A 24,028-nucleotide genomic window follows, 5' to 3' on the forward strand; every position below is an offset into this window, starting at 1 on the left:
ATTATGATTTTGGAAACAAGGGATGTGTTTGGCCTTGTTCATTTCCAGACAAAATGTAAGACAATTAAAATAAGAAACAGACCTTTCACGATATTAACATTGTATTTGTTGATTGTGTGTGTGTGTGTGTGTGTCTGCAAGCATGGCAAAACAAAACAAGCCTTTAAAAACTCTATTTCCATTGCTGAACCTGTGTAAAAGTTCATTGTACTGGTCTCAGGTTTGAAATTTTTGAAACAAAAAATTTGGAGGCAGGGGGTGCTTGTTTCCTAAATCCCAGGATCTCACAGTATCTGGCAGCCATAGTTAAGAACACCACTGGTTCTTTTTTTTTTTTTGGCATCAATCTTAAAGGGCTTTCCAGCATTCATGCTATTTCATTCAAAAGATGTGATGCTTTGTTCTGCTTCATTTCTCATGAATTATTTTTGAAAATCTCTACCCTCAAATCCCAAGCCCTGGAAAATGTTTTATTAATTCAGTAACCATGCCACAAATAATTCAAGGCCAGAAATATATTTGCAGAGCTTCTATAAAAAGAGGAGAGAAAGACTGATGAACTAAATAACTGTGTTCCAGGGCTGCAAACCCCAGAGCTCCCAGGGTGTCTGGAAGCCTTGGGTGCTCTGCTGGACAGCCCCAGCTCTGTGATCCGTGAAGCAGAACTCAGAAGACAGAGGTCAGAAATACCCAGGTAACCAAGATAATTCATTTATGCAGGCATTAACAATCTCTAAGTCATCTTTCCTGACACTGTGGTCTGCATGGTGTTGAAGTGCCAAACACTGTTCAGTGGGAAAAGTTTTCTAGTTATTTGAGATCGACTCCTTCAAAATGAATACTTTCTCTTGGATTCCAGATTTGATTGTTTAAGTAAATATAAGTACCTAGTTTAATTTCATATAAAACAATGAGGGACTTTCCTGGTGGTGAAGTGGTTAGGACTTTGTGCTTCCACAGCAAGAGGCACAGGTTTGATCCCCAGTCAGGGAACTAAGGTCCCACATGCCATGTGGCATTGACAAACAATAAAAAAAATTTAAAAACAACAACAACAATTGATCGTGACAGTGCTGGGAATACATCCAGGAAACAAAAATATTGCAGCAAGTGAAGTGGGGAGCAGACAGAAAGTGGCTCCCCGTTCTCCTCCAGCAATGTCCCTGCTCCCAACACCTGCAGTTTCAACCCAAACTCTCCACTCTCGTCTGGTTGGAACCTCAGGATGTGTCACTGGGACCCTCAAGTGACCTCTGCAAGCTCAGTTTCTTTGTGTCTAAAACAGAATGTTTTCCTGGATTAGTGATTACTGAAAAGTGCTCCCCAGAGTCGGGGTGGGGGGGGGGGGGTGGCGGGGCGGGATGGGGAGGGGGTGGAGGGAGCTGCAGGGACCGTTGTGGGGGGCGCCAACTGCTCCCCTTACTACTGCCAGCTCCTTCACTTCAGTTTCCTTCCTCCTCTATCTGTACCCTCCTCTCATCATCCCCCAAACAGGCTTTATGCCTCCAGGGAGCGATGAAAGAGGAAGCTTCTGGGGAGAGATGGAGGAAGGCTGAGTCCTGCTCCCGGCACTTCCTCCATGGGGTCCCCTGGGCATCTCACAGAATCCCCGTCCTCTGAGCTGTCTGGCCCAGCCTCAACTCACTTTCAGAATATACACTCCTAGCAGCTCTGAGGGAGGTGGAAGCCTTGGCTAAGTAAGGAAGGGGGGGACCTTGGGTGATCTCGATTATTTAAATTCCAAACTCCTCTTCAGCCATTTCTCTGCAGCCTCACATTCCCAAGCCCATATTTGTTGGACTTCAGCGGCAAAGGTTGAGTTAGACTGAGCTGCCTGCCGAAGGGGCCGTACCAGGTGCCAAGGGGCCGAGCCTACAAACAGGCACAGGAGGGCTGGAATGTTGTAACTGATAGGTGATGCGGGCGCTGGAGCAAGGGGGTGGCTGCAGCCTGGGAGAGAGACAACCTGGAACTCAGCCCTGGAAGACAGAGAAGAAAGGAAGGAGGGGGAGGAAGTGTGTTCTAGAAGGAAAAACAGTCTGCAGGAGATCCTGAGAGGGAGGGTGCATGGGGAGGCAGGGCGCTGGGCAGAGAATGAAGCCTGGAGAGACGGGAGGTGGGCCTGGAGAGCCGGGCTGGAAGGGAACTGGCTGCTCTGAAGAGTCTGTGTTCATCAAGTTCAAAAGGCTTTATGAACATATAGTTCAAAAGGCTTTAGGAAACCATCACATTTTTTTTCTAATCTTGCTCTTGTTTAAACGATGTGACTAAAATCGCTGCCAACTCCCTCCCCAGCCCTCTGACTCGCACTGTATGAGCATGAATATACACTTGGCGTTGGTAGTTACTCCAGCAGCTGGTGCCTGCTTTATCTTTCCCATATCGTCTTCCCACTTCCCTTGGAAATTTTATTGGAGTTTAGCCCCATCCATTTTACCGGTGGTTTTTTTTTTCAATGAATAAGAGGTTATTATTATTATTATTATTATTAACCAGAAGACTTTTAACCCTTTCCTCTCTGGACATTCAAAGATTACTTTATATGTCTGTGAAGGGCAGAACACGCCATGTATGTACATACATAAGTGTATGTTTATTCTCCTGTGACATAAAGGGCAACACATATCATGTAGGTAACTTATTACATCTTTGACTGAAAATTAGAGTCTCTTTTACTATGATAGTATAAAACACACTAAGGCTAAGAACCTCTTTCAATAAAAAGAGCTCTAGGAAAATTGGTTTAAATCTTTCTGACTTCCTCAAATGCCAGTTTTTGAAGGCTACAACTGTAAAGATTGATATTAGTGATACATTAGCTTAACTTGTGAATGAGAACCTTCTTTGACTTCATGTGTGACTGTGTTTTTTTAAATGACAATCTTGTTACCATGGATATCTTTGCCACAGTGCAAAAAAGTCACAGCACAAAAGCAGAGATCGTGGGAAGGGAAGGACAAACGGCCTCTCTCACAAAGGTGCATGCAAGCCCAAATTTCCCACCCTGCAGACAGGAGACCTGTAACCGTTAGCCAGTGAGCATGAGAGCGAAGATAAAGCAAGAGGCATGCCAAAGCATACATGCCACCAGCCCCCAAAGGCAAGCACATCACACCCCAGCGGGCCACCCACACTCACATAAAACTCTAGCACGGCCTTGGGTCTCAGCCTGAGGGAGGGCAGGTCACTGAAAGAGCGGCTGCGGTGCAGCTTGGCAAAGAAAGAGTCTTGCAAGGCACTCAAGACAGACAGCCTTGGCTTGTCTGGTGAAGGATGCAACCATCTCTTCAGAAGTCAAAGCAAGATGGGGAGTTAGTGGAAAGTAGCAGGTTACTATGTGTCTGTCAGCTCTTAAGCAAGCGTTGCTGATTAAAACAAGGAGCCTTTATTTACACCTACTTCTTTAAAAGGCTGATCTCAGAGAACGGATGGAAAAGTTGATATGCGTTGATCAAAGTAACAGGTAAATGGGGGTGGGGAGCAGAGCAGGGATAGAGCGGGTTGACCCCTTGGGCACCGGTGGCCACGGGCATCTAGGCATGTGCTTCCCTTAGTCACCACTGGGTTAGGGTGAACTTGAAGATGACATCACAGTCGGCCCTCCCCTCTGTATCCGAGGGTTATGCATCCATGGAAAAGAAATTCCCGAAAGTTCCAAAAAGGAAAGCTTCAATTTGCCAATTTGCTGGCAACTATTTACATAGCATTTACACTGTATTTACAATTATTTATGCGTCATTTCCATTACATTAAGTATCATAGATAATCTAGAGGTGATCTAGCATACACGGGAGGATGTGAAGGTTATGTGCAAACACTGCCATTTCATATAAAAGACTGACTGGAGCATCTTCGGATTTTGCTATCAAAAGGGTGAACCCCCGAGGATACAGAGAGGTGACTGCATTAAGAATTATCGAGACTCCCTAACACTGTACGTTAAGCATTTCAGAGGCTGGATGCAAGCACTGCCTCAGGTTCATCACCTCTCCTCCAGAAAGCACACAAAACTTACAAAGAAGGAGTGATCTTTGAAGGTGGGCGTTTCCGGAGTACCCTGGCTATACATGGACATTCTTCTCTGGAGGGCGGCCACCTTGTTCCCAGCGCCCGAGGATGGGGTCATGTCCTCCACGTCAAACGGACTGCAAAACAACAGGACCCCATGAACGCATGCTTGTTAAAATCACCCATCATCACCGGACCGCAGGCCAAGAAAGCACCTCATTATACTAACGTAAACTCAGCCAGTGGGAACTGGGCTTGCTGTCTGTTGTTCAGTCACTAAGTCATGTCTGACTCTGTGACCCCTTGGACTATAGCCGGCGAGGCTCCTCTGTCCAGGCAAGAATACTGGAGTAGGCTGCCATTCCCTTCTCCAGGAATTATCCTGACCCAGGGACAGAACCCGCGTCTCCTGTGTTGGCAGGCAGATTCTTTACCACTGAGCCACCAGGGAAGCTGGAGAGCTGGGCTGGTTTTGGCCGAATTGGTCTGTCACCAAACAAACCATGATTTTAAAAAAGTGGAGCAGAAAAAGAAGTCTAGACTCACCCAAAGGACCACAGATTATCATCACAGCTTTAAGTACAATTTATGTGCACACCTGGATACCAATTAAATCTGCTTCTTCATGCATATTAGAGACATAAACATAAAGAATCTGCCTGTGATGCAGGAGCCACAGGAGATGTGGGTTTGATCTCTAGGTCAGGAAGATCCCCTGGAGGAGGGCACATCAACCCACTCCAGTATTCTTGCCTGGAGAATCCCAGGGATAGAGGAGCCTGGGATGTTACAGTCCATAGAGTCGCAAAGAGTTGGACATGAATGAAGTGACTTAGCGTAACACAAGATGTTGAAGAAGTCTGTAAAAATTCCTGGAGCTTTGCAAGGACAGATGCTTTAATGATACAGGAGAGAAATAGATTATTGTTTGGTTCTGAAGAAAACACTCCTGTTCATTTCAGTTCACCCAGCGCCTGCTGCGTGACTGAGAGGACAAAAGTGTTCACAATGATGCCATTAGTCATCCTGACATGGGCTCATCCAGCAGGGGCTTGCATTTGAGATGTCAGTGGTTACAAATTATGAGGAGAGACGGGCTAGGCAACTCATGTGGACACTGTTTTAGTGACAAGGTTACACGTCTTTGCTGCTTCCATGCCTGACCCTCTGTGTTGTAAAGGGGCCCAGACGTTAATATTCGACAGGCCCTCGTTACTTGGTAACATGGGCATAAGATCAACTGTTGTGAGCAACCAGTGTTTCATAACTTAGCAAGACCTTTCCTATGGGACGACTTCAGAAAACCACTTGTTATTTGGAGGATAATTGCTTTACAATGTTGTGTTGGTTTCAGCCATACAACAACGTGTATCAGCCATAAGTATACATATGGCCCCTCCCTCTTGAGCCTCCTTGCCACCCCCTACCCCTCTTAGCAGAAAACTACTTTTAAGTTCCTTACTTTGACAAAAGATTTCTCTTGCCCTTTGGAAATATTCTATTTCAGCATTTAGAGTATGGAGAGACTAAAGATATCCAAAGCTTTCCAAAGCACTGTATGATGTCTGAGATAAAGACGATTAAGCAATTAAGACACCACAGCAAGCATCAGGATCTTTCTGCAGACAAAATATGGACCGTTTCTTTCCTTCACATCAGTTGACTTGAGAGATACATTTCTTTATATACGTTCAAGGGTTGAGGAGGACGGACGGAGGCAGGATAAAATGTTTAAAAACAGAAAGTCAAAGAGGAGAGTAGTGATATGATATTAACATGTGTGAACACCTAGCAACCCTAGTAAAGAGATTCCTGGGCCCTGGGGTGGGGCCTGAGAGTCAGCGTTCATGCCAAGCTCCTTGGTGATTCTGATGGTCCACGCGCCACCCCGGGAATAGCACGAGCCTGTGACATGTATTTTCACTGCGATGATATAAAAAAGGGCAACTTACTACCAGGTGATTTCCAGGTTGAGTTTGATGGTGCCAAGGTCATTGATGTCCACAGCCACCACCTGAGGTCGGGCTGCAAACAGCTCTTTGGTCTCACAGGTCACACTGCCCACCAGGAGGTGAGTCGCCAGCCCTTTGAGTTCTGTGACCTGGTGAGAGAGGGAAGGGAGAAAGGCCTTACAGGACAGCGCTGGACGAAGGCAGCCCCTCTCCTTTGTTTTTCTTGGCCAGGGGAGGCACTGCAGAATCATATCTGAAGCTGGAGGTGGGTGTTTCCCAAGCCCGCTCACATTTACACTGCCCGCTCTGACACGAGGGTGGGTCTGGGGATGTGCTTGTAGCACAGACAGTGGTCTGGGGGGTGGAGGGGCAGCAGGCAGAGGTCTCAGGGACAGGTCTCCATGACAGATGTCTTTGCTGTGGCAGCAGCAAAGACAACACACAGCAGTGCCGATCCCGTACCTTGATGGAAATGAACCCGACTATCAGCGGCAGGAACACCATCTCTTCTCCATCCCAGCTCTGTTTGCCGTTTACCTCTATCCTGCCTTTCAGTTTCCACCTCTGTCGGCCATACTTCATGAAAATCTAGAGAGAAGACGCCAAAGGGTCCTCAGGTTCCATTGCCCTCACCCGCCTCCCCTCCAAACACCAGGATCAAAAAGGCAGGTAACAACCGCTCCTCCCCTTCTCCAGCATCCTCACGCCACATCCTGACTGTTGCTTCTTCCAAATTCTCGGGGTGGGAGTGGGTGGAGCAGAGGACCAGTGGGGAAAGACTTTCAAAAGGGAGTAAGTTGCGCTCCTCTAGGACCCAGTGCGGAGGGCTTCCTTTAAAAAAAGGTTATTTTATCAAGCCCTTCAGCTCACTCAGGTCAACCAGCTCTTTCTCTCCTTAGTTCTGCTTCAGTAGAACCACCACTGGATTAATTCTGCACACTCCCCAGCCCCTTCAGAGAGACAAGGTGCCAACAGCTAAAATCTACTCAGCGGCCAGAAGCAAGAAGTAAGACATCCTCCTTTTGGGAAAGGGAGATGGAGCTGGACAAGGATTTTGAAACCTGACACACTCTGGGGAGAGGGTGTGCAGACTCCCCTCAGTCAGACAGCTTTACTGGTTAGAGGAAGATACAGTCCCCCAACCTCCCACCAAGATGAATGATTAGAGAAGGTTCTGGAGGTGACGGTTAGATGAAATAATTATGCAGGTTCCCTTTTGAAAAGGAAAAAGATAAAAAAACTTTTTTTACTTTATGGAGTATACTTTTTATAAAGAAAGATCTAGATTTCACAATTCTTCACTCCTGATACTTGCAAGAAGTCATAATCTTGGATTGGATCTTGGGTCAGGAAAAAGCTGCTATCGAGGACAATATTGGGGCACAGAAAAACATGACTGTAGATCTCATGTCTAACGATACGAGCTAAGGGATCAATGCTAAGTCTGCTCATGTCAAGAACTGGACAATGTTTATATGACGGAATGTCTTCCTGTATTCAGGAAAATAATTCATGCGTGAAGGGTCATGATATCTGTGCATTAATCTACAATGGTTCAGAAAAATAACAACAACAATATTAACAATAATAAAGCAAATGTGGCATAATGTTAAAAATTAGTGTCTAGATGACCCATATATGAGAGGTCTTATCCTAATCTCTAAACTTTTTATTTTTTTAATTTTTATTTTTACTTTATTTTACTTTACAATAATGTATTGGTTTTGCCATACATTGACACTTTCTTATGGGCCCAAATTTCTTTTTCAAAATGAAAAAAATACAAATAAAAAGACAATTGAAGAGGCAAAATAATGACAACTGACTCTTGTCTCTCAAGTCCAACACCCAGACTGATACCATACTTACTTCATATTGATCTCCAGGGCAGAGGCGAGCAAAGCCAGCCAGACCTGTGAGCAAGCAGTTGGGATCAGAGACACAAAGTCAGTTTCTCCTCTTTACAAACCCTCACTGGCACATTTATAAAACTCAAAGTGTCAGGCCTTTGTGAAACCTCATGTAATATCTTCTGGGGACCCTCTGTGGGCACAGCTATTGTTGGGAATTCCATCTATCTCAGCGAGAGAGGACATTCCTTGCTGGGATGATGGGAGAGGTGCTCGCCAGGCAGATAAGGCTGTTTCTTCTATGAAGAACCCCGTTAAGTCGTGAGACTGTGAGACAGATGAATCTGCTTTCCACCAGTTTCATGGGTGATGCCAGGGTTGAGACAGAGAAGGTCCATGGAGGCCTCAAAAAGCACCTGCTGTTACCACTCTCTGTCAGTAGATGGCAGCAACTTATCAGTTCCTCACACCTCTCCATCCATAGAATCACTCCATTGAGGACCAGTTTCTACTAACAAGCAGAAGGTTAACAAGACTCTTAAAAAGATTTACTGAAATAAGAGCAGAATTAAAGAAGCCAGTTTTCACTAATAGTTTTCTGGACGATTAGTCTTTTATTTTTAGTACTTCTGAAGCAAAGCACAATCAACTTGTTTTTATAAATCCAAATTGGCTGGATATGCCAATTCCAATAAAATCCTAAGCACTCTCTAAAAACCTCTACAGACTATTCAGAATTCATCTTCTGCCTGTTTACCTACCTCTGCAATTACAGTGGAGGCCTGGTTAAAAAAGAAAACAAAACAAAACCTAAAAAATGATCTGATATCCTTGCTGGATAAAGGAGAGTAAGGTGAAAATCCTTTGAAGGTTTTTTTTCCCCCCTGTCAAAAATCACTAGAAATTTTGTATTGGAAGAACTTATCCAAATGGGAGAAAGCTACTTGGTACAGATGTTTTCGAGCTTCTCAGCTCATGTTATTAAAGCAAAATTTTTTTGAATTGCTTGTAGTTACATCACACTGATACTGTGATTATCACCATATCGTGGCATGTGGCAGTAGGTAGGTAAAAACAGGCCTGGGGCTATGCTATGCTTCTTCAAGTCCTATCTGCTTATGTAAGCCATTACGGTTCTGACGGCATAACTGAAACAGCTACATTACTGCCTAGTGAGTATCCTTTCAACCTGGCCAGGTTTCTTTCAGACTCTGGTCTGATGCCTGTTTGGACTTTCAGTTGGGGAAAGCTTCATGTTCCTCAGTGGTTTAGGGATGAATGCAGCACTGTCTACAGAGCTTTCAAGATGATCACTCCAAAACCCACCACAGGGGTCAGCACCAGGGAAGGACATGGGAGGTGGGGGGCTGAGGGGCCTTTTATCTCCATGGTGTGTCTTCCTGCCTCTTGCGGATGCTTTACTAGAAACGCTACTAACTGATGAAACAGCTCTCCCACACACAACCTCTTTCAGAAGCCCCAGATACTACAGTGAGCAGTCGCCCACCCTGCTCTTCCTTTGCTCAAGGGCCATTCTGCCAGAAGAACGCGTCCCTTTTTTTTCTAGTTCTACAAGGATCTATAAGGATCTTCTTTTCCAAAGATAAAGAGGATCACACATGTTGGCTGGCAGCACGTACACAGAGAAAAGGCTGGTTGGAAATTCATGACAATTTTAACAAAATTTAGCACTGGGGGGAGCCATTCTGAAGCTAAGGAAGTCACACTTTCTACTTCAAAGAAAACAGCCAAATAGCAGAATAGCTGGGAGCTCCCGTTACAGGCCTGACGGATTTATGCTGAGACATAAATAAGGCAGATTTACTGGCTCCCTTGTAGATGTCCCCTCTCCTGGACTGGACCTGCCCTGAAAGCTGCAAGGGCAAGGACAGACTTTTGGACATACACACTGCCTGGAACTTAATTCGAAGCAGGTAATAACTGGGAGAAGTTGATTTCGGTAACGGACCAGATCTTTTCTTGTACACATTGGTGGATGGCTCTGCACTCTCCCTCTTTAGGCTGGCACTGGAGCCTCTTTAAAATCTGGCACCAAGGAGCCCCACAACTCTCCTCCCAAGGTCCTCTCCTGCTTGCTCAGTTGCTCTGCCGCCAAGTCGCTTCAGTCGTGTCCGACTCTGCGCAACCCCACAGAGGGCAGCCCACCAGGCTCCCCCTTTCCTGGAATTCTCCAGCAAGAACACTGGAGTGGGTTGCTATTTCTTTCTCCAATGCATGAAAGTGAAGTCGCTCAGTCCTGTTCGACTCTTAGCAACCCCATGGACTGCAGCGCACCAGGCTCCTCCATCCATGGGATTTTCCAGGCAAGAGTACTGGAGTGGAGTTGCTCAGCCGTATCCAACTCTGTGTGACCCTATGGACCGTCACCCGCCAGGCTCCCCTGTCTATAGGATTCTCCAGGCAAGAATACTGAAGCGGGTTGCCATACCCTCCTCCAGGGAAATCTTCCTGACTGAGGAATCAAACCTGAGTCTCTTATGCCTCCTGCATTGGAAGGCAGGTTCTTTACCACTAGTGCCACCTGGGAAGCCCAAGGTCCTCTCATTCTAACACAAAAGTTACACTCGGGAAGCCTTTCTCTTTCCTGCTTCTGCCCCCCTTCTCACCCCCGCCCCCCACCAAGGCTTCTAAGCAATTGGCCACATTATTGGTTAGGCAGGTTGTTTATTCCACTGAATTAGACTGGACTGGCTCATGCATCCATTTTCTCCAGTAGACTGTGTGGAAGTCAAGGCCAGGGACCATTTACCAGGATGCAGCTGGCCAACAGCAGGAGCTCACCGAGCACTTGATCAATTGCTTTTAACACCATCACCTACCCCACCCCCACCAAAAGCCCCACAGAATGACTTTGTTGTTGTGTGTTGGGGTGGGGTGCAAAAGGAAGTGGGGAAGGGTGTGGCAGGAAGAAGTTGAGTTACCAGGTCTGAGAATGTTATGAAAGATCCTCAGTTTATGTCACTATGTATGTTGGGAGTGGTAATTTTTTCTTAGCAGAATTAATAACAGATAAAGTAGCTAACTGCAAAGATGCAAGATTTCTTGGCAGCGCAAGTGACTGGCTTCCTTTTATCAAGAGAAAGGACGATTTTCATGGGGATACTGCCCTTGAAAGGCTTCATAGAAATAGTTCAAGTTTTCATGTTAGATTAGGAAAGCGGAAGTGAGCTTGCAGGTTTGACTGATCCCCAAACCCAGAGAGAAGCCAGGGAAGCCCACTGGGTAGGTGGAGAGAACAAAGTCAAGGGTAGTGATGGAAGAGCAGGAGCCAGCAGAAAGTTCAGTCCGTCCATCACGATAACTCGTCATAATGCGGATTTGTTCTTCAGCTGGGCAGCCAGTCCCCCAGTGGATGGCAGGGTCCCCACAGCGTCCTCACTGACCACCAGGCCTGAGGTCCAGATCTGGTGGGTGGGATCCCCTTTCTCCCACACCTCTCCCGGGATGCCTGTGTGCTGGGTGGAGGGTGACCATCCCATAGAGAAGAGAACATTCTTTGAGCAATCTTTTATCATATCTGCTCAACTGTGTTAGAACTTCCTACTTCAGGGGCTTCCCTGATGGTCCAGCGGTTAAGACTTGGTGCTTCTGTTCCAGGGAGCATGAGTTTGATCCCTGGCTGGGGAAATAAGATCCCACTGCAGCAAAAAAATAAAGTACTGTGCGACTTTGGGGACAAGTCACTTAACCCCGTTCCCCATGGCAGAAATGGGGAAATTACCATCCCACCTCAAACTGGTGCATTTGATAACAATGTCAGGGGATATATGATACTGCCTGTGTTAACAGTGAGACGATGGGTGTGACGGGAATTTCTCTCAGCTGTGAGACCCTAGATTGTGCTAGCCTGTGTGGCTGATGCCTCGAGAGCTGGAAGGAGAGAGAAGTGTTCTCTGCGAAACACTGACCCAGGACAGTAGTTTTCCAGAAGCAGGCTGCTGATAGAATCATCCTGAGGATGAAAAATACACACATTCCAGGGCCCCGCCCTGACATGCTGAGAGGGGGGCAGGGCCCGAGTGGTTTTAGAACCACTGGCTCAGGTGAGGACTCAAAATGGAGAGGATGGACCGAAAATCCAGAAAAACACAGATGCCACACCTCAGCAGTGAGTTAAGTGTTGAGACTTCATACTGAATAACAGACTGATTGGCAATGGCATTTGCTGGAGAGAAGAACAAAGCCACGTGGGCATCTGAGGGTCAAGATCGTGTGGACTGGCAGGTATACTCATACAGAGAAGCTCTCCAGGCATCAAACTTGACAGAAAAATCTCTCTCCTGAGATAGGTGACTCATTGGAAAATGAAGCTTCCCTGTTGAACTTTTTTTTTAAAAAGCGCCCCTTTCCTACTCCCTTGATGGCAAAAAGTAGACAAGAGGGTGATTAAATCCCCACTAGCAACCCAGGGTGCAGCTGCTAAGACACCTCAGCAAAGGAAAGGTGCACACACCAGCCGTTCTCCCCGCGGTGAGTGGGCGAATGGCCTAGACTCAGAAGGAAGAAGGACCTGCTGTGATGGCTGCTCGTTGGAGAGCCCTGCTGGCTGCTGGACTGGTAGCCTGACACCTGGGGGATGCTCTGTTTTCTAACACTAGAGCTTTTTTTTGTCTTGAAGATGCTAGTGGTGCAAACTGACACTGCTTCTAGGGTAGAACTTTCTGGAGTCAATACCAGAAAGGCGGTGGGAAAATGCACAGTCCTCTGGGAGAGTTAACATTAAAAAGCATTTAAAAATGAAGAACTTAGTATGTTGTTTACAGGAAGGGCTTCCCTGGTGGATCAGATGCTAAAGTGCTTGTCTGCAATGCAGGAGACCCGGGTTTGATCCCTGGGTTGGGAATATCCCCTGGAGAAGGAAATGGCAGCCCACTCCAGTACTCTTGCCTGGAAAACCCCATGGACAGAGGAGCCTGGTAGGCTACAGTCCATGGGGTCACAAAGAGTTGGGCACGGCTGAGAGACTTCACTTTAGAGGAAAGTAGAGCATAAGTACTCTTGCCTGGAAAATCCCATGGATGGAGGAGTCTGGTAGGCTGCAGTCCATGGGGTCGCTAAGAGTCGGACACGACTGAGCGACTTCACTTTCATGCACTGGAGACGGAAATGGCAACCCACTCCAGTGTTCTTGCCTGGAGAATCCCAGGGATGGGGGAGCCTGGTGGGCTGCTGTCTATGGGGTCACACAGATTCAGACACAACTGAAGCGACTTAGCAGCAGCAGCAGAGCATAAATGAACAAACTTAATAACACCAAGAAGCCAAAAGACAAGTCTAGAGTGTGGGATATTCTGTACAACAGTGGCTTCAATGTAGTAAGTCAATGGTAAGAAAACAAAACAAAACAAAACAAAACAGGGTGGGGTCTGTTTTAGATAAAAAGTAAACTAAAAAGAGATACTTGATGACCAGTCACAATGTGTGGACCTAGTGTGGATCCTGATTTGAACAAACCAACTATACAACTCATTTTTAAGATGACTGGGCCATTTGCCAATGGAATGGATTCATAACCAAGGCATGTTCATTTTATTAGAAGTGACAATACTTGGCATGTGGTGATGTAAGATGCCCTATTATTTTTTCCCCCGACAGCACCACACAGCTTGTGGGGTCTTAGTTCCCTGAGCAGGGATTGAACCTGGGCCCTCAGCACTGAGAGCACAGAATCCCAACCACTGGACCACCAGAGAAGTCCCAAGATGTCCCTGTTCTTTAAGAGAGGCATATTGCAGTCTACAGGGGGAGACTCCCACATATGAGTTTTATTTTATCAAAGGAAAAACAAAGACAAGGAAGCAGATGAAGCAAAGGTGGCAAAACCTTGCTAATTATTAAATCAAGGTGATGGGTCTATGGGGGTTCCTTGTGATATTCTCTCCATGTTTGTGCATGTTTGAGATCCTGTCATAGTAAATATTGAAGTGTGTAGGCAAGGCTCAGGATGAGAAGGTTCTGGAGCATCAATAAATTAAGTGGGGAGGGCTAAGAGAAGGTGGCCTAGTATCTTTGCAAGGACAATAGAGTCTGTGATGTAACGCCTGGAGGAGCTCTGCAGGGCTGACGCCCACTTCTCTAAACAGAGGGGAGGATACCTTTCATCTTGATGGAGAACTCCCCCAGCTGCTTCTCCAGCTCCGCTTCAATGGCGCACATGTTCTAGAAAGAGCACAGGGGACCAGTGTTAGAACGAAGCTTCTCTCAAAGCACACCAGGTTCTCATAACCACTGCTCAAACCAGAGGCATTTACCTGTTTGTGATGAGTTACACGACCCTGCTCATGGAGCAATCTTGACAAAATGTTTTACCCAAGCCTAAATGAGCCTTCTAGTGTGTGGGAAATTTAGAGCACAGGAGACCAAATTAACTTATAAACAGTCAGATAGATCTGGAATGTGAGAGATTCTAAAAGAACTGGCCTGGATTATATAAAAAGACAGTAGTACTACTGGATAGAAATTCTAGTTAAAAGCGATTAAAGAGACATAGCAACGAAATGTAATGTGTTAACTCTGATTCCATCCTGATTTGAAAGTAAATAAAGTAAAAAAGTTATGAAAGACATTATTGGACCAAATAAGAGAAATCTGAAAATGTACAGGATGTTAGATCATTCTATTCAATGACTGGTAATTAATATTCTTTGTTGTGATAATGGTGTGTGGTTATGCAAAGAATACATGTGTTACGTAGGTTCTCATTAAAGCATCCGTGCTAAAATATTTATGGGGTGAAATGTCACATTATTTACCACTTACTATCGAATGACTTAGTAAAAAGGGGAAAAAAACTGAGTATATGCAAGAGAAGGAAAGCAAATATGGCAAAATGTTAGCAACTGGTAAGTCTAGATAAAGTAATATGACGGTCGACATTCTAGTCTTTAGTTTTCTGTAGGTTTGAAAATTTTCTTTACAATAATTTGGAGTCAAAAGAGCTGAGAAGTTCAACTGTACTCCAAGCGAGTGAGGCAGGATTCCTGCTGCCGTGCCAGGAGGCCCCCAAAATGACTCTTGGGTTTGACAAACGTCCTCTCCTCGTCTAATGTTGAAGGAACAGTGGAAGCAAAGGAGGGTCACCATCTCTGCCTGTGGTTAGATGTCTGACCACCCAGCCTACTTCCTCAGTGCCTGAGGACCTAAACAACAGAGCAGTTACAGTTAGAAATCAAGAGGAAAAGCGCTGTGGCTGGGGGCTGCCCAGATGGAGGCCCTCCTGCAGGGGCCAGTTTAAGCTTTGGGTGGTAGCTCAGCTGGTAAAGAATCCACCTGCAATGCAAGAGACCCTGGTTCGATTCCTGGGTTGGGAAGATCTGCTGGAGAAGGGATAGGCGACCCACCCCAGTATTCTTGGGCTTCCCTAGTGACTCAGACGGTAAAGAATCTGCCTGCGGTTCAGGAGACCTGGGTTTGATCCCTGGGTTGGGAAGATCCCTGGGAGAACAGCATGGTAACTCACTCCAGTATTCTTGCCTGGAGAATCCCATGGACAGAGGAGCCTGGTGGGCTACAGTCCATGACAGAGTGACTAAGCACAGCACACAGCTGTCACCTCTGGTGTTCGAAGCAGAAGGCCCTGTGCCAGTCTCCTGCGCACGCTCTCGCCGCCCTCTGCCCCACACAGACACCCAGGGGCAGTATCTGCAGGCTCTCCCCCCATCACATTTTGGGGGCTCGGGCCTGTGGCCTGGGCAGATCAGTGAGCATGGACAAGGGCTGCTTCCATATGCTATCCTTTTTTAAAACTTTTTATTTTATATTGGGGTACAGCCAATTAACAATGTTGTGAGAGTTTCCGGTGGCGAGTGAAGGGATTCAGCCATACATACACATGTATTCATTCTCCCCTAAACTCCCCTCCCATCCTGGCTGAGGGGTTGCTTCCATTTGGATTTTGTTTGCAGAGGGCTTCAGGATTGACTTGCAAGCTAGGGGTTCTGACTCTTAAACGTCAGTACCTCAAATAGCTCAGAAAGTTGGGGAAAACTTCCTGAGGTTGAACTCTGTGCAGCTGGAAAGTTTTGAAAACAAAGTCTCAGTTTTGTAAACCAATTTTCTTCCTCTGAGCACTGGGTGTCTCTGGGAAGGAATGCTTTACTGTTTCTAGAAATCTATCAACAATGTTATCCTACAAGTCAGGACTGTGACCAGTCTTTAGGAAACTTGGTGGGGGCAGAGGACAGCTAGTTTAATAGCTGAGGACACCCACAGTCAGAATTGTCTTCTGTCTCCCCCAGGCAGCTGCTGCCATTGCAAAAGGCTCCCAGAACCATCAATTCCTAAACCCTCTTTGTGATAATATCCCTGTTTTTTTGTGGTTATGTGAAGACACAAATCCACCTGATGTCAAGTGAGGTAGGAAGCTACCGATGTCCTGGCCTTCCTTCTCCTCTTGCTGAAATTACACAACAACCTTGAATTTGTGAGCAAATATGATGTCGTGTCTTGGCACCTGACCAGGGGTGGTTATTTCTTTTTTTTTTTCTTAAAGCTTTTTATCTTATATTGGGGTATACCCAACTAACAATAATGGTGATAGTTTCAGGTAGACAGCAAAGGGATTCAGCCATACACATAAAAGTATCCATTCTCCCCCGAACTCCCTTCCCATCCAGGCTCTCATGTAACACTGAGCAGGGTTCCATGGGTGGGTTTTTCTGCAACACCCTACAAAAGTTCTGGGACAGGCACAGGCCACTGCTCTTTCTTCGGTGTGTGTACTGAAAATGGCCACTCTCACTGGCAACTGCTCTTTTGACTTCAGAGATGTGTGGAAATGAGGTCTCCTGAACTAGGGCTGCTTCTAAGCCAGAGATTCTTAGCCCGTGCTCCATCAACTTGGATGAGGGAAAAAAGAAAAAGTCATGTTGCTATTTCCACTAACCTCTAACTGAAATCTAGTATGTCTGTATATCATGAATGGAGAAACCAAGCCACAGCCATACGACTGGGACCTGGTAAAAGTCTACGTTTATGTTACATCAGCTGTTGCAGGCATCCTGAGAAATCATTTCAATACTTTGAAATCTCAGTAGTTATTGGAGCCGTTGCTAAATCTTATAGTTAGTTGTGTTCCTAAAGCAGCAGTCTTGTACTGTACCACACATTTGGTTTCAAAAATATTTTGATCACTGTGCTGACAATACTGAATTAACTATATTTCAATATCATTTGTTTCCTTTGAATTACTATGGGCTTTATTTCATGCATTCAAAAAGCATTCTCCCAAAAGGGGAACTTAGGTGAAGAAGCCCTGCTTTAAGCCTTGAAAAAAGACAAAGTTGGTTCAGACAAGAGGCAGGGCTGGAGGGTTACACAGGAAATGACCCTGCGGCAAGTCATCTAAGACGTCCCTCCTGTCCCAGGGCTGAGACAGATGCTCAGACCTGGGAACTGTCCAGTAGACCCTCATCAGGCTGATGACTTCATTCATGATATTGGATCTCTGAACAAAGACACATGGGACAGTGAGAAGGTTTTAATAATTCAGTCATTTCATCTCAGACACTGCTATCAGGTGACCCCTGGAGGAGCGAAGACCTCTCTGTGTCATATGTCTGGGCCCCAGAGACCGTCAGAAAGCAGGAAAGCGTGCTTCTGTTCATGACTCTTTCTTCCCTCCTTTACGATAGAACGGAAATTTCTTACAATAAAATAATCATAGGCAGGAGGTTAGTGAACCCAACATCCAGGGTGGCCATCTTAACCACAAGGTCTGTTCAATTTGCAGGGATAAAGCTAGAATGGGTTGTACACTTCAGAGAATCTGGAAGTGCATTTCAATGAGCAGAACCAGCACATCTGCGGCTCATTCATTTGCTGACCTTTTTAACATGCCTTTGTAGTCTACTTGTGCATAGAATGTACACATAAAGAAGCAGGACACCTGTCCTGGGAACAGCTTCAGAGCATTTAAAATCCTGTGGATTTGCAAGCCCATGAACACGCCTATTACAACGACACCAGGAGGGGGCGTGCTTGACAGGTGAAGCTCACAGACCAAGACAGTCACGTGCTCTGGAGTTTACAGAAGGAGCTGAATCAAAATACCACGAATGATACCACCCAAGAGACATTTTTAAAACTGCACTGATGGCCTCAAGAAAATGCAAGACGTGCAAACAGCAAAACTTCTCTCTCTAAAGAGTGAAATGAGCTTGCAGGCTGCCTGGTTCTTGGGATGTTTGTGCGCTTAGTCGCTTTAGTCGTGTCCGACTCTTTGTGACCCGATGGACTCCTCTGTCCATGGGATTCTCCAGGCAAGAATACTGGAGTGGGTTTCCATGCCCTCCTCCATGGGATCTTCCCAACCCAGGGATGGAACGTGTGTCTCTTACATCTCCTGCATTGGCAGGTGGGTTCATTACCACTAGCACCACCTGAGAAGCCCTGTGGTTCTTGACAATTCAATTCAGGTCAGGACAGGTGGAGTTCAGCAGCCGAGCAGGCTGGCACATACCTCTGTGTACTCTTTGTAGCTCCGGTTGATCTCTGACAGGCTCTCGCGGGCAGCTTTGCTGGCAGGTGACGTTGCAAAGGCTTGCTTCATTTTACTGGCACCATCTTGGAGGCGTCTTTGGATACAATAAGCTTCATAGAGCTCATCTACCTGCCAGAATCAAAACAAAACAAGAACACGATCAATATTTATCACACTTGAAGGAAGTAACACAGGCCATTGCTAAGAGTTCAAGATACTTTATGTTTCTGAACTCAAAAGGAGACTCTTGTAGAAGTGCTATCCTTTCTAGACAGACCCATCATTTTTGTTTCAGCCACTAAGAGCCATTTTCTATCTCAAACCAGATTTTACTCTGAGCTTTCTTTTCAAATGGTATGGAATGAAAATGAACTTAACATTGGTGGACCGCGTGAGATAAGGTTTAGATAATGAGGACAGGAGTCTTTTACACAACGAACAAACACTGGAAGAGTGTGTACAGTATCACACTGATGTGAAGACCTTGCATATACTGGGCTATTATCACTTTATTTTAAGAACATCACCAGGTGATAGTCACACATCCAGATTTAGAATTCTTTTTAAAAAGAACTTGAGACTATTTATGGAAAATGATTTTTGTAAAGATGTGGCTCAACAAAAGACAGAAAACAATGGTAAGTTATTTTTTAAATTAGAGTGAAGCATGATTGTCAAAACTTATCAAACTAACCATAAGAACTGTGACATTTTTGGCATGTAAATTATACCACAATTAAAAACATAAATGGGAGGAATGGAAATGAACATTTCTCTGCAATACCTCTATGCTTAGGCTTCTAAATAATAATATACTCTTTGCAAGTGGTTATTGATCAAACTCATTAGATAAGCCTGACAGTCACTTAATACTTCTCAGGCAGTAATTCTCCATCAATCCAAGGTGATTGTGATATTCAAGGGACATCTGGCAATATCGGGAGACATTTTCCAATGTCACATCTGGGAGGTGCTGCTAGCATCTAGTGGGCAGAGGCCAGGGATGCTGCTAAACATCACAGAGGACAGCCCCCTACAGCAAGGAATTATCCCCAAATGTCAAGAGTGCCTACACTGAGAAAACCTAAAGTTCTTCCAGATATTTATCTCTACAGTCTCTTGTGATATTTTCAGTTATCAACACATCAACCTCAGTTAACTATAGGAATTTTCATGCAGATTAAAAAGCATGATATCACAAGAGATTCTATGTTCTGGGAGGCAGTTATCTACCTAGGACTACTTGAATTTTTCATTTCAGTACAAACTTTGTTCTCTCTAAAAGGAGGCTATAGCTGTGGATTCAGAAGAAGGTGGAGATGAATACGATGGATTTCAGCATTTAAGATTCCCCTTTCGTCCTGAAGGCAAACTTTTGGCTAATCACTAAAAAGCATTACTACTACTACCTGTTAATGGTGTAATTTTCCACAGTTCTCTCTCTATACAGATGTCAGTGATGCTTAGCTGAGTACATGAATGTTGAGAGACTGAAGATGATTCTCTTGGTTAAAGGATTCTTTGCTGCTCTTTGACAATTCACTCCACTTTTCTGAGAGGAATCGTTAAAACTCTGTAAGGAACAACAGTCTTTCATCTTTGGGGTTGGTGGATTTGTCCCTGAATAAGAGGGAGGTATAGGACCCAAAGGATGGTGGCATATCTGATGATAAGATCCTTTGGCTGGTGACTGGCATCGAGGGTGGTTTCCATACATTCAAACTAAGACTCAGTTGGTGAGCTTGTTAAAATGTTGATGCCCAGGCCTCACTCTGAGACGCTGATTTAGTAGGTTAGGGATGGGCAAGGAGTTTGAAAATTTAAATACACGGTGCAGACTGTCTGATGTGCCTGGTCCCCTGGAGACTTAAGAAACACAGGAGCTGATACCTCTTCTGATGCGGGCCTGGCTGCCTCATCTGTGTGGCCTCCTGAGGGACTGGCCCTTCAGCCTCTTTCCCAAAGACGCTGAGACTGTAATCCTCTTAAGAAGGAAACTGTTCACTGGACCACTGGTATAGCCCTAATGATTAGTATACTACTTTGCATTTAAAGAATAGTTTATTCTTGTTTTCATTTATTTAAAAAATACTTTATTTTTATTTATTTTTAATTTTTATTTTATATTGGAGTATCATTGATTAACAATGTTAGTTTCAGGTGTACAGCAAAGTGATTCAGTTACACATATTTATTGTCATTTAAATATTAGTCTATCCTAGCCAAATGGAGTTGACCTTTCACATAAAGGATAACTAAGCAGGGGTTTAGTTATCTTTGGGGTTGGTGGATTTAGGTGGTTGCACTCACCTAAGCAGAAGCTGTAGGCAAGAATTTGTCTCACCTATAAGTTAGCAGTGTGTGTGTGTGTGTGTGTGTGTGTGTGTGTGTGTGTGTTAGTCGTTCAGTCGTGTCTGACTCTTTGCGACTCCACAGACTGTAGCCTACCAGGCTCCTCTGTCCATGAGATTCTCCAGGCAAGAATACTGGAGTGGATTGCCATAACCTTCTCCAGAGGATCTTCCCAATCCAGGGATCAAACCCTGGTCTCCTGCATTGCAAGCAGATTCTTTACCGTTTGAGCTACAGGGAAGTCCTGTAAGTTAGCAGTGACTCTCATCAAATGACCGGAGTCAAGAAAATATAACTTGTTAGGATTTGTTAGGCATCCATGCATAAGGTGCCACAGATAGGGGGTTACTAACCTTTAATAACCACTAAGATTGTTATGTCTTACAATGATGGATATGAGATGGATAAATACATTTTCTCCTAATACTAATTCTGTTTTCTTGCTATTTTCCCAACTAAACAGAGTAATTTCAAAGGTCACCTGCCACATAAATATCTTCTAATGGATGTCATTGTTTTACTTATTGAGTTGAACAGAAATAGGAGCAATTTCAGATCTACCAAGGTAATCAATGTCTTTCAAAGTAGGAACGTACAAAGGCAGTACCCCATACACACGTTTACAGACGTATAAATCATCACAGAATTCTAAACTGGAAAGGATTCTTCGGGCCATCTAGACTGACTACATGCAACTCCACGCTCACTACACAGAGTGGGAAATTACGGTCCACCTAGATGACACAGCCCAGCGAGTATGTGGCGGAGACAGAAGTAAACCTGAGACTTCTGACTCCTAGCAGAGAGAACAGCTGAAACCTCCAGTCTCCACACTTGGAAGATGAGTGGGTGCCTCTGATGGGTGCATATAACAGGAATTGCTGATAGTGTGATTCAGCTGCCCTCAAAAGGAAACTGTTTCTAGGTTATGCCAATATTGCCGACAGTATCCAGAATGACGGGGGATGGTCCCACTCCATGCTAGGGTGGTGGAACCATCAGTCAACGATTTGTAGGGTTCAGGGCTGGATATCAGGGACCCTGACAAACTGGAGTACACAGAGGGAAGCAATGAGGATGAAAAGGAACTTGGAAACCAAGCCATGTGAAGAAGAGTGGAAGAAACTTGAGTAAGCATGAGAAAGATTGAGGGAGCTATGCTGCAGCTGTGGTTAAGTATTTTAATGGGCCTTGATAAAGAAGATTATGGGGGTTCCTTCTTTATCAAGGAAGGATACGGAACCGTTATATGTGGGACTTAAATGTAAAGTTAAGCAAGTGTGAAGATTTTCGTAGGGTCAGTCTGGTGCAATCTTATCTCTGACCAGACCACACTGAGGCTGAATTCTACACTAGTCACTGGGCACGCTGCACAGGAAACACTTACTAAATATCTGCTGAACTGAAGCAGAGGGAAAAATGTGCTAGATCATCAGGCTCTCCATTCTTATTTTTTCCCTCCAACTTTACTGACTGTTGGAGGATTTAACTGCTAATCAGGCTAGGAATCAATTGGATAAGAAATTCTCCATGACTAGATGCTATGTTCAGGCCAAAGGTATACTGATTAGTGACTGAGAACTGAAAAACAGGCAAAGACAAGAGAAATGTCAATTACCTTACTGATGTGAAACTCCAGGCGTCTCATGTATCTTTCGATCGTTTTAATTTGCTGGAATTAAAAGAAGAAGTTTGAAAAAGTACAGACATTTACAGTTTCACTGATTAGACACGTGTAGCTATTTATTAAAGGTTTTTATTTTACAACTTTATTTATTTTTGGCTGTGCCGGGTCTTTGCTGCTGCCTGGACTTTCCCCTCGTTGCAGTAAGTGGGGGCTATTCTCTAGTCGTGGTGCAAGGGCTGCTCCTTGTGGTGGCTTCTCGTTGCAGACCATGGGTGCTAGGATGCTCAAGCTTCAGTAGTTGCAGTTCCCAGGCTTTAGAGCACAAGCTCAACATCTGTGCTGCACAGGCTTAGTTGCTCCACCGCATGTGGGGGGTTTCTGGACCAGGGATCCCAGGGATGGGACTTGTGTCCCCTGCATTGGCCGGTGGATTCTTTACCACTGAGCCACCAGAAAAGCCCTGTGTGGCTATCTTTATTATCTCATACTCAAAAATACCAGAAATTGTTAACTATTTCCCCTTTCTTCCTATCTCTGTTACTACTTTAAAAGATTCTCTAGTATCAACTTAGACTGTATTTTTAAAAAATACTGAAGACACACGCTGAAAGATGAACTTGAGCTAGCTTTTAGAATCCTTATGTTTAACATCAAGGGAGGCCAAACAAATTGAATTTCCTGGATTTCTGGCAGGACAGTATCATATTGGAGTATACTTAAATTCCTTCATAATGACATTTTATCAGTTCAAAGATGAACTCACCCCCATTTTAAGGTTTCTGAAATTGGGGTGCATTTTACAACTGCTGCTGTCTGTGTCTGCCTCAAGATAATCATAGTTGGTTATGTCACCTCTTCCTTTTGAGTGATAAATACTAAATTTAATTACCCTTTAAAATATTTGCAGATTATACTAGGATTCAGCATCAAAGGTCTCAAATATATAGAAAGGCATGGAAAGAGACAACATTGTATATAACTTTAAAACATATGTACGTTTAAAATAGGTCTAAGAGAGTTTGTCACTAAATGTAAAATACACTTAAGTGAAAAGAAAGAAATGTGTCACAGTTTACCTGGAATCACTCTTTTTCTTAGTGGCACATAAGATAATGATGTATTTTCCAATCAGAGATGTCTTCTATTTGATGAAATATGATAGTTCCCGTTTAGAGAGAACACAGGTATGGACCTTTAAACCCTTGGAAAATTCTTAAACTTACTAGCACACTGAGAAGCCCTGAAACCAGGTGGCATTTTTATAAAAGTGACCTTAAACACATTATTGAGTCTGTAGATCATAGTACTTACATCATCCTCATTACATAAACGCATGAACTCTTTCTCTAGGACCTTAACTGGACCTAAGAGGAGATCGCTGACTTCTCAGAGATGAAGGGTTTTTTCCCCCAGCAATGCCCTGAACACAGAACAATAACTTACCTTGTCTAGATCATACAGCACACCCTAAAATTAAAAAAAAAAAAAGAGTATCCGGGTTAAAACACAGTTCCCTCAAAACCATTACTGACACGAATCGAAGGATTTTGTCCGCATTTCTGCATTATCAGTGAAATAATGATCGACCCCAAAATGTTCTGTTGGACTTTTTACATTTGCTTTAAAAGAGCAAAAATCTGGGTTATTTTAAATACCACTAAGAATATTTTTAAGAGCTAGTGTTTATTTATATTCTGTGTCTCCAGAACCCTGCCCAGTCCTCACTGCCCCCTGGGAG

The 24,028-nt window shown here is 44.6% G+C and overlaps 1 protein-coding gene across 1 annotated transcript in view; it reads right to left on the reverse strand.

Annotated features, from left to right (window-relative positions):
• The window catches only part of RIPOR2 (RHO family interacting cell polarization regulator 2), a 214,327-nt gene that overhangs the window by 19,378 nt on the left and 170,921 nt on the right, over positions 1–24,028 (reverse strand). The window contains exons 5-13 of the mRNA XM_052649090.1: positions 23,734–23,757; positions 22,282–22,335; positions 18,291–18,440; positions 13,927–13,990; positions 7,830–7,873; positions 6,423–6,548; positions 5,961–6,109; positions 4,016–4,145; positions 3,139–3,285 (exon numbers count right to left, since the gene is read on the reverse strand). Coding sequence (XP_052505050.1) covers positions 3,139–3,285; positions 4,016–4,145; positions 5,961–6,109; positions 6,423–6,548; positions 7,830–7,873; positions 13,927–13,990; positions 18,291–18,440; positions 22,282–22,335; positions 23,734–23,757 — 888 coding nt within the window. The remainder of the gene's footprint in view (positions 1–3,138; positions 3,286–4,015; positions 4,146–5,960; positions 6,110–6,422; positions 6,549–7,829; positions 7,874–13,926; positions 13,991–18,290; positions 18,441–22,281; positions 22,336–23,733; positions 23,758–24,028) is intronic.

Source organism: Budorcas taxicolor, chromosome 11 (genome assembly GCF_023091745.1).
Source record: "Budorcas taxicolor isolate Tak-1 chromosome 11, Takin1.1, whole genome shotgun sequence".
Taxonomy (NCBI): Eukaryota; Metazoa; Chordata; class Mammalia; order Artiodactyla; family Bovidae; genus Budorcas; species Budorcas taxicolor.